At 44.5% G+C, this 10,638-nt stretch overlaps 1 protein-coding gene across 2 annotated transcripts; it reads right to left on the bottom strand.

Annotated features, from left to right (window-relative positions):
• Positions 1-362: 362 nt before the first annotated feature.
• eve (segmentation protein even-skipped) lies at positions 363-9,326 on the bottom strand. Of its 2 annotated transcripts, none has more exons than XM_033480349.2 (4): positions 9,218-9,326; positions 7,494-7,878; positions 4,282-4,475; positions 363-2,044 (listed from the first exon to the last, which is right to left on the bottom strand). In XM_033480349.2, exons 2-4 carry the CDS (start codon positions 7,639-7,641, stop codon positions 1,280-1,282), a joined length of 1,107 nt encoding a protein of 368 aa, XP_033336240.2. In that variant the 5' UTR covers positions 7,642-7,878; positions 9,218-9,326; the 3' UTR covers positions 363-1,279. The 2 variants fall into 2 exon arrangements, with proteins under 2 accessions (XP_033336240.2, XP_033336243.2); XM_033480352.2 differs by having other exon boundaries at positions 9,256-9,323.
• Positions 9,327-10,638: the final 1,312 nt, after the last annotated feature.

Raw genomic sequence — 10,638 nt, 5'->3', positions numbered from 1 at the left:
AGTTCCCGCCTGCGGTTGCTCCGATTGGTCGAACGATTTTCCTTCGTCGAACGAGGCGCGATACAACGAACAATGAACAACGAAACCAAATATAACAGATACAGTCGAACTCGCCTATAATCGAATCCCATTACGAACTATTACTATTATTCATACAATCTATTATTCAAACGATATCGGGACGCAGCAGCGTGCTCGTAATTTCTGCTGGGTAAATACCATTAGCACCGTTAATTAGCATTGCGATTTATTCAAGTACGATTGCTCTAAGTCTATTCAGGTGTTTCATTAACGCCACGGTGATTTGGAAATGGAAGGAAGAACGCGATGATGAACAGTCCACAAATGATTCGTTAATGATCTTTAGGAAGGTCAATTATCATTACCATTTATTTAACTAGAATTATAACTTCGGTTAACACAGAATTCGATTGACGCTCCTTTAATAATACACCTTAGTGAGAACGTGACGAAAATGAAATTAAACCTAAGGTAGTGAAAATAATCGTCGAAATCAATATGAGTAAACAGCCACTAAACTAATAATATATATATATATAGTTCATATTGTATATAAAAAAGTCGTACTCTTCGCGCAGGGTTATCCATCTAATTTCGCTTTGTATTTCTGTTATGTCTTTCGGCGACAGACGGGTGACTAACTTAAGCTTAATAAATATCGGTCTGTAGTTGGCTGTGTTTATCTTAGCGCTCTACGCGATCGTAGGACAACGACGGAATAAATTACATAATGGCACGTTTTACTGTACACGCTACTACCGGCTAATTACGCTCCTATTAGTTACACATTCGGATCCTCGCTTACCCTAATTCTTACATCTCGCGCAACGTTTCGGTTCACAGGTACAAGTTATTTCTTTTTTTTTATGTTCGCGTTCTTAGAACCAAAAAAACAAAAAAAAAAAAAAATTAACGCAGCTTGCGTGGAACCATGCACGACGGCGTTTCAACGACTTACGATCTACGCTACAGCCTAACGGATATTTGTACAGGATTTCATGCGACGCCTCGACACTCCGTGGCGGGCCCCTAACCATAGTTCCGAATTATATCAAATTAAACGCTACAGTCTTTGGATTACAATTCATTACAATTCAACACTTAGTGCACGAAGTGATCTATCGGCCGCTCGACGAGGAACCTTCAAAGATTGTACATTTACGCCTATATTTACACGCGATTATGTACAACAGATCCGTTAACGATCCCCGCGGTATTACAACAACTCGTTTGGCGCGTCCGTTGCGCACGTACATTCTTACGCTCTCTCGGAGATGTCGTTTTTGTACGGCTGGAACAGCTTCGGCTGCTCGATCTTCGTGGCCTGGACGACGCTGGGCGTCGCGACGAGCCCCGCGTACGTACTTTTCCCATCGAAGCCGCCGATCGTCTGCATGTTGCTCGGCAAGCAGTTCGGCAAGCATGTCGGCAGCTTGATCGGCGAAGGGTGGCCGGTCGACGGCGGGCTGCTTTTCCCGAGGATCGTCTGGCTGTTCGGCTGGTGATGGAGGTGCTGCGTCCCGACGCAGTCGCAGTCGCTGGAAGCGTCCGAGTGATCCGGGCTCAGCTCGGGCAGCAAGGTCGGCCTGTAGGTGGTCGCGGCGCTCGTGGGTGGGCTGTTCATCTGGAAGGCGGTATTGTCGATCGTAGGAACGCCCAGGCTCGGCAGGTGCAGGGGCGGCAGCGATGGGTGATGCTGGAGGAGATGGGGGTGCGCCGGGTAAGCGGCCGCCGTTCGCGGATGCGGCCTGTGAAGAGAAGCTCCGCTGCTCGTCGGCACCACCGCGGCGGTGTAAGGCGAGTACCTGGCCGCGTAATAGGCTGCCGCAGCGGCCGCCGGGTAGTTCGGTGTCATGTGAGTCGCCTGAAGACCTGGCCCGCTGTGGTAAGGCGGCGGCGGCAACGTAGCCGTGGCCGCTGCTAACAGGGTCGCGGCAAGGGTTGGATCCGTGTACACGGCGTACGGCCACGCCATCGCCATGCGCTGACGTTTGTCCTTCATTCGTCGATTTTGGAACCAGACCTGAAAGCGGAGAAAACGTTCCTGATCAGTTCGCTGCGGATTTTGTGACAATGAACGGGGTAGAGGCACCGGGAGAGTTAAGCGACTTTTGGGGAAATGGCAAATTTTCTTTGCATTTTCGGCGCGTTGCTGCGGGCTTTCGGATATTTATTGTGTTCACCGATGTTTAAGCAATGTTTAAGCAATTTCATATATTTTTGGGTGTATGTATAGACAATAGTTTGCGTCGAAGTAACATATATTCCATAGATACCATTCTCGAGCGAGAAATTGAGTCACTGTAAGTGGACGATCTCAGCCGCATCGCCGGTTACTGTGCCATCCAATTACTGTGGCTGAGAGCGACCTCGTAAAATAACCTTGACTGTAGCTTATAAGAAGCATTAGAAACGAAGAAAGTAATTCTTACGGTATTGTTTCTCTTCGGCTTCCCATATAAATTATAAAAATTTCCATGTTTCGAGCATCCCTCGTGATACCATTGATAACTCCTCGCATATTCAAGCTAATCCGTCGTTTTCTAGGCGGCCGCGGTGCTCTTCATCTTCCAGGACAAAATTTCCAGCTCGAAATGTCTTATGCCAATCGCGGACGGTCATAATAATCGTAGCACAACTCACGCGAACGGTACAAAAATCACGTCTTCTGCACTATTCCTTTGCACTATCGCCTTTTTTTTAAAGCAACGAAGCATAACCCGCCGCAAATGCTTCCCTCGGCTATCGACATCGAAATGCACAGAAAAATGTTTGAAAAAAGACCGCGCTACCTATGGAACGTACTTCGAAAGAGCTGCTGAACAACCGAAACCGGTGCCACGCACGGCTAATAGATGAGCCTAGTAGATAAGCTTTATATAAACACAGCCGGTTAACGTTGTTCCTAGGGTGGTGCGAAAGACAGAGGCAGAAGAAACGGGAAGACAGAGGCAGAGAATTTTTATTTCGCACGCGAAGAGACTCGCAGTCTCCCGATTAGCGAGAAGCTGGCATTTTGTTAGAGTCTCATCAGCCGCCGAAAATAAGGGAGAGATTTCGTCAGATTTTCTAGCAGTTCTCGAGAGACTCCTTCGGTGAAAAAGTGATGCGGAACGATGACAGTCGCTTCGCGCAATCGGATGAAACTTGCGCAAAAGTTTACGATCCGAACGAACGTACTCGGTTCGAACGAAAGTCCGAATATATCCAATTCGCGAACAAGCGCACGGAGATTCGAATTTCGTTTTTACTGCGACCGTCTCGTCGCGGAGCGGGGAGGACGAGCGGAACGATAAGGAATCGAAACACGGCCGCCGAAAAAGTGGATTTCGAGGCGGCGCGCGGCGGGCCCGCGTCGTTTAACACCTCGATCATTCTTTTTTCTTTTTTTCTTCCTCTCCATCGGCAGGCGTTTTATAGCCATTGTACAACGCGGTGGCCGCGCGAGATGAGAAATTAAGGGATCCATTAAAGTCAAAGGTGGCCCGGGAAAACCGCTAATTAAAGTGATTAACACCTCCGACCGGATCGACCGGTCGCGGTCGAAAGATATTAAGAAGTCACGGGAAAAGGATCAAGGGGATCGAGGCGAAGCGAAGACCAAGAGAGACCAAAGAGTGTTTGCCTTTCGTGATTGACTGTTTGCTCGGCTCCGCGGGACAGAGAGAGAGAGAGAGAGAGAGAGAGAGAGAGAGAGAGAGAGAGAGAGAGAGAACGCGAATCAAGCGGCAAGGAGCGAAGAGAGACAGAGCGAGACGAGAGGAATCTCCGGGTGCCTCGGGTGCCGGCGAAGTCTCCTCCCCTCTTCGCCGAGCTATAATCGGTCGATCAAGCATGGCGGCGTCGGCAAAAAACGCACGGCGAAAAACCACGGATCCCCGTTGGATCCCCGTCGACGGACACAGGCCCCGAGAGAGCTTCTTGCGATCCTCTTTCGCGGATCTATCGGAGACGAGAACGGGCCCCGGCGCGGTTCTCGAGACGGTTGCGCAACCGAAAAGTGAAACATACTCCAAGGCTTTCCTCCCCCCGTCCCTGTTGCCGCGCGAGCGTCGATTACCGGCATTAATTAAACAGTCCGAGGTGTTAATAGAACACTTTTCTACGCGCTCGGGTCCCGTACCGTACGAGGTCACTGTGTTTACTGAACTTTGCCGCGCGTGTTTGCCGCGCGTTCTCGGCAAACACAGAGTGTGCCGCGTTCTCGGACGAAACGGTTCCTTAATTGGCCGCGGTGTAATTAAACCCGTCCGTACACACCTTGATCGTCGACTCGGGCAGGTGTAGCTGGGCAGCGAGCTCGCATCTTCTCGGCCTGCTCACGTAATTCTCTCTGTGAAACTCCTTCTCCAGTCGCGACAATTGCTCCCTGGTGAATGCGGTCCGGTACCTCCTGATGTTCGGGTCCATAGAAGACAACGGTTGCTGCTGTTGCTGCTGCGTCGGCGAACTGTCTGCAAATCGAACACGATCCACACGGTTAAGAGGATCGAGCAACGCCGGGCCCTCTGCGGTCTCCGCCGTTGGAGAAGCGGCCTTTTAGGAAGGCGGTCGCGGCGACACCGCAATTTGTCACGACAAAACTGTTCCTCTGCGGAAAGGCCCCGGGTTCGCGGCGGCCTGTTTGCCGGGACGCGGTTACACACGCATTGCCGCCGACGGTGGAGCAGCGGGCGATCGCATTCCGGCTGGCGTAGGCGAGATGAAAGACCGGGGGTAGTCTGAAAGGTTCCCGGTGGGCCGCATGGACCTCACCTGGATCCCTTTCAGCGGCCCCCTTTCGGCCCGATTTTCTCCGGTCTGCCAGCCTCCGGATGAGAGCCTTATCTCGGAAAAGCGGATCGTCCGGTCCTCGATTTTTTTTTCTTTTTATATAAAGTTAACGGTCCGGCTTTTGAGGGGTGCAATAATCGCTAAGGGTTTAGACCGTTAAAAAAATTTAACTGCGCGTGGTATTTTTTAGGGGTTCGTTTCGTTGACAAAAGCAAGGGAGCGAGCAATGCTCGGCAATAAACGGAGATTTGCTACTTTCGGCACACCTTCCATAAAATCATTAACCTCAATCGCTTATCCTGCGAAGGAAAAGTGCCCAATCACCGTTAGTTAAATACGGATCAACCCTTCATCCCCTCGCCTCGCACCACCGGATCAACCCTTCATCCCCTCGCCTCGCACCACCGGATCAACGGTGGTAAATAAATTCTTATGGCGATATTAGTTGTATTAGTTGTAACATGCATCGTCAGATCAACCGTTTTCTTAGCGATCAAGCTCGCAAAACTGTCGGTAATTCGGCCGACGCGTTCACGACGTCGCGCTGCTGCTCCAGTTTAACCATGAGCTCGACGGGTCAATTGTGTTCCGGGCCGTGCTAATCGCTCCTCGATCCGACCGTAAACGCGATACAATAAATCCCTTTCAAATGTCCCTCGGCTTGCAAGGCAATAATGGACAGTATGACCTGAAGGTCGATGCGACGTTTAACGTTAAGCAAAACGGAAACAGAAAGGGATGAAATGGACAATTTGGGGAGAGGAGATGCGACAGAGTTCTTTTTCAATTTATGGATGAACCGAGACAATAAGAAACTCGGCGCATTATCAGAATCGCAGTGTAGGGTGCAAAGAATCGCAACGCAACGTCGCAAGAATAGTAGTGCAGGGTGCAAAGAATCGCAGCGCAGGGTGCGAAGAATAGCAGCGCAAGGACACAGAGATTCCATAGCACAGGGTGCAAAGAGTCGCAGTGCAAGAGCGCAAAGAATTGCAGCGCAGGGTGCGGATAATCATAGCACAGGGCGCAAAGAATAGCAGCGCAAGTGCGCAAAGATTCATAGCACAGGGTGCAAAGAATCGCAGCGCAAGGGCGCAAAAATTCATAGTGTAGGGCGCAAAGAATCGCAGCGCAGGGCGCAAAGGATAGCAGCGCAAGTGCGCAAAGATTCATAGTGTAGGGCGCAAAGAATCATAGCGCAGGGTGCAAAGAATTGCAGTGCAAGAGCACAAAAATTAACAGCGTAGGGCGCAAAGAATCGCAGTGCAGGGTGCGAAGAATCGCAGAGCAGGTCGCAAAGGATCACAGTGCAGGCTGTAAAGGATCATAGTGTAAGGGAGCAAAGGATCATAGGACAAGTGCTCAAAGAATCATAGCACGATCCTAGCAGACCTGTATTCGGAGGGAAGCATCGTCAGGTACTAATCGCAGAACTCTTTGCCTAGACCAGCGCGACCTTTATGGTCGGACGTTGGGCAGTCGGTTTAAGGTTCGGCGATGATCCTCGTTACCTTTCGTCGATTTAAAACTCCGTAATTTCGTTCTAGCTTGAAAGTCATGCAGTCATCGACCCAACGAAACCGCAATTATGCTTGTAACATTTATTACACCGACAACCCTTACATGCACCGGAGCGAACTGAAATCTTCGACCAATGGCATGCTTACTTCTCTACTCATCTAGACCTAACCGCAATTAAGCCCGACCAATTAGAGATGATTTATTGCATTTAAAACCCTATCCATTGCTAGCAAACGTAGCGACGAACTTGGATCTTCGGTCAGTGGCCGCTCGTACTTCTAGTGTTACCCTTGTCTTCCCTCAATTATCGACCGGCTGTTATTGTTGTTTTACAAACGGCACAAATTATTTTATTTCCCTCTCTGACTCCCTAGGGAATACGTTTTCCACAGACTGTTTGTTTTTCTGATTTTCGAGCAAGGTTTCTGTAGCGAACTTCGTTACAGGAAGCAGGGTGTCATTATTTTCATCCCCGAGTTTGTAACGAGTATTTTCAATGAAGACGTGATTTTAATAAATAGACCGCAGACTTTTATGCGAAATAAAAGTTGCCCGCATCAATTGCATGAAACAGGAATTGAATGGAATGATCTTCCTTCTCTTTTAATCCTTCAAGGACCACGCCGCAGTTTTTGCTTTCTTATCGCGCGGCCGACGGTATGTTGCATCAGATCGACTTTTGTTATTTTATCATTCTTTTCTCTCTCCTTTTTTACGCGAGGTTTAACGTCTCGTCAACTACAGTGATTATTAGCGACGACTTTTGTTTATAACTGTATTCCTTGTATGTACGATATTTAATATATATGATCATGTATAAAATATGTTGTACATTGTATATACAATATATACAATATATACAACATATATACAACATATATACAATATATACAATATTTACCATATTTACAATATATACAATATTTACCATATTTACAATATATATACAATATATACAATATTTACCACATTTACAATATATCCAATATATATATGTATACATTTATATACATGTAAATGTAAATACAAAGGAACCAGTTGCGGCTTCCAACGGCCTCGTAAATGTCTATAAAATCATGTAAATAACTTCCGACGTCACAATGAAATAAATTTATGGAACGAAAGGTCGTTAGAACGGAACGGAAGTTATTTATGAAGAAGAAAAGAGCTGTACGTACCTTTCTCTGGCGTCTTCGACAAATTCCCCGACGGCGGACTATGAGGAGGGCTTAGTTGATATTGCGGTGCCACGAGGTCCACGACAATAGTCTCATCATCCCTTTGATCTCTCTGCTGACCTTCGTAGTTCCTTTGGTAGCCCTGCATGCTCCCACTGTATTCGCGGTCGCGGTTCGCAGGTGAACCTGTTCACTGCGTCGTCGTAATCACTGTTTCTCTTTTATCACTGTTTCCACTGTCGATGTTTAGTCCGTGCTCGCATAAGGAAAAATGTGATTCCCACTGGCGCCGACAATGCACTCTCTCGGATTCTGCCTTTTTTTCTCTTCTTTATTTGTAAATAAATACGTTTACGAGCGTGGCAGGACGGTTGTCAACCTGCGACTGAAAAGGACGTATCAGTCTAGCAGCAATTTATACGATGTGAGCACTCCCGCCCCAAGAGCCATGGTTTTCACCGACTCCTCGATTGGTCCGGCACACATTGTAGCGTCTCCTATTGGCCAGCGCGGGTACCCCTAGCACTGCCTATTCTCTGCCAGATCCCCTCCGAGAGGCGCAGCCACGCAGCCCGAATGCATTTTTACGGGATGAACCGGGTGCATCAACTTATGTATCAAACCGAAGGAAATTATCTGTCGTTATGCCCCCAGCAAACTGGGCCGTATTATCCGTTGCAGAAATGAATGAATGAATTTCTCGGGATTATCGTAAATATCGCGAATAACAATAATAATAATATAATCAATTAATTAAGCGATCATCGATTTTCCCTCCTGGGTTTCTTTGTAGCGCGTCCGGAAGATAAAGGATTAAAATCGAAATGGTAATGATTGTTGGTATACAGTAACGAAGGTATGGCATGCTTGCCTTTGACCCCGTATTTGATAAACGAAACAATCGGGTGAACGGCCTCAATATTAGCCTTTAATGTCTGGTGGCCTATGCACGAAAGACTACCTGTCACTCGAGAATGTACCGCAGCAATCACGAACTTGGTTCGAGAAATGTCGGAAAGTATTTAAATTTTATTTAAAGGACGACGATTCGCATCGTGAAAAATAAACAGATTTGTTTTTTGAAACTTCGTTTCACGGAAGGAGAGTCATTCTAATCATTTACAACCAATTCGGTATATTTTCTCGATTATTTTATAATTTTCTGTGTATTATCTAACTAAATTCTAGTTGCTTTCTATAATTTTGTATAATTTTTATCTAAATTTATCTAACTAAATTCTATGTTAATATTGCAAATTTAATTACACTTATTTTCCCGAGAGAGAATTGAGAGATGCTTAGAAAACATTCTCATTGCTTTCTATAATTTATTTTATAATTTACTGCATATTATCAATTCTACGCTAATATTGCAAATTTAATTACACTTGTATTACCGAGTTGACAGATGCTTAGCAAAAATTCTCGTTGCTTACTATAATTATTTTTATAATTTTCCATACATTATTAATTTTACACTAATATTGCAAATTTAATTACACTTATTTTCCCGAATTGAGAGATGCTTGGCAAAAATTCTCGTTGCTTTCTATAATTCTTTCATATAAAATTTTTTTATACATTATTATTTCTTCTTTCTATAATTTTCTATATATTATTAATTCCAGGTTAATATTGCAAATTTAACCTGTATTCCAGAATCAAGAGATGCTTAGCAAAAATTCTCGTTGCTTTCTATAATTTTTTAATATAATTTTTTATACCTTATTATTTTTTGATGAAAAAAGCAAATAAACTATACCGCGTATCCAGTTAAATAATGATATATATTTTATCGAGAGTATGTGCACGTGCTATTCAGCGTCCTTTTAAATATACATATAAATGTATAATTGCGACAGACTGCCTAGAACGCGTTGTTTGACCCAAACAGCTGAAACAAAAAACTCAACGCACACAAAATAACGGTCGAGTAGTGACGATGCCTTTGGGCACCAAGGAGAACTATGATCGTTGAATGCCAACATTTTTTTCTTTTTACAATTTTCCATACATTATTAATTCCACGTTATTTATTGCAAATTTAACCTGTATCCCCGAATCGAGAGATGCTTAGGAAAAATTCTCGTTTTCTATAATTTTTTTATATGAAATTTTTTTATACATTATTATTTTTTCTCCTATAATTTTCTGTACATTATTAATTCCGCGTTAATATTGCACATTTTAATTTATTCATTGCCATTATTCACCACCCTACGAGTAAAAATAAATTAATTCTTCTCGACTCTGAACACAAAATCGTGCTGCAACTGATGCAACGATAAAGATTTTTTGCAATCGAACCGAAACCGAAAGGTTTCGCAGGAGAACGACCATATTATAGGGTTTGTACACGAGTTGTTCATCGCAGGCGAAACAAATTATTTCTCCGCCGAGGCGCGCTTATTGCCGACCGGTACGGGTGCAACCGAAAAAGCTTCTAACAGCTGTAACCATTGTGCCGAAGACACCCAAAGACGGAGCAATTTTTCTGCAAAGACCGGGTGTAGTGCAATAACACCATAAAAAGCGAGGAACTCCGGCTCCACCACTATTACGACGTTTTCTTAAAGGGCGACACTCCTCGTAAAAACTTTGCTCTATTTTAAATGACTCCGCGATTGTAAAAATTGCATCGTTGCGAGGCACTTTCTTTCCCTAGCCTCGACGATCCCTTCGTCTTCGCCCATGCAAATCTGACGCAACTTCCTCAGTGGCAGCTTTTTAAAGCCGTGGGATTTTTACGAACGCCATAAACACTTCATCTTCAATTGTCTAAACGGCCGAACGGCCAAATCTGTGCACAATAGCGAGTTCGTTTTGTTGCGTCGATCACCGTGCAATTTTTTATTTCACTTATTTCATTTATTTCATTCGTTTATTCGTATTTTATTATATATATATAATAATAATAAAATATATATATATTTTTTTTATTATATATATATAATAATAATAAAATATATATATATATTTTATTATATATATATAATAATAATAAAATATATATATATATTTTATTATATATAATTTAAAATGAAGCAACTTGTTTTAAAAAATGGACGGAGCTTTCTCTATTTTTTTCTTTTCAGTCGTTAGAGCGGCTTTAGTGAACCGGCGAGACTTACGGGATTAGAAACCT

This window comes from Megalopta genalis, chromosome 11 (assembly GCF_051020955.1).
Source record: "Megalopta genalis isolate 19385.01 chromosome 11, iyMegGena1_principal, whole genome shotgun sequence".
In the NCBI taxonomy this organism is placed as follows: domain Eukaryota; kingdom Metazoa; phylum Arthropoda; class Insecta; order Hymenoptera; family Halictidae; genus Megalopta; species Megalopta genalis.
This window is presented reverse-complemented; position numbering and strand designations above follow the sequence as displayed.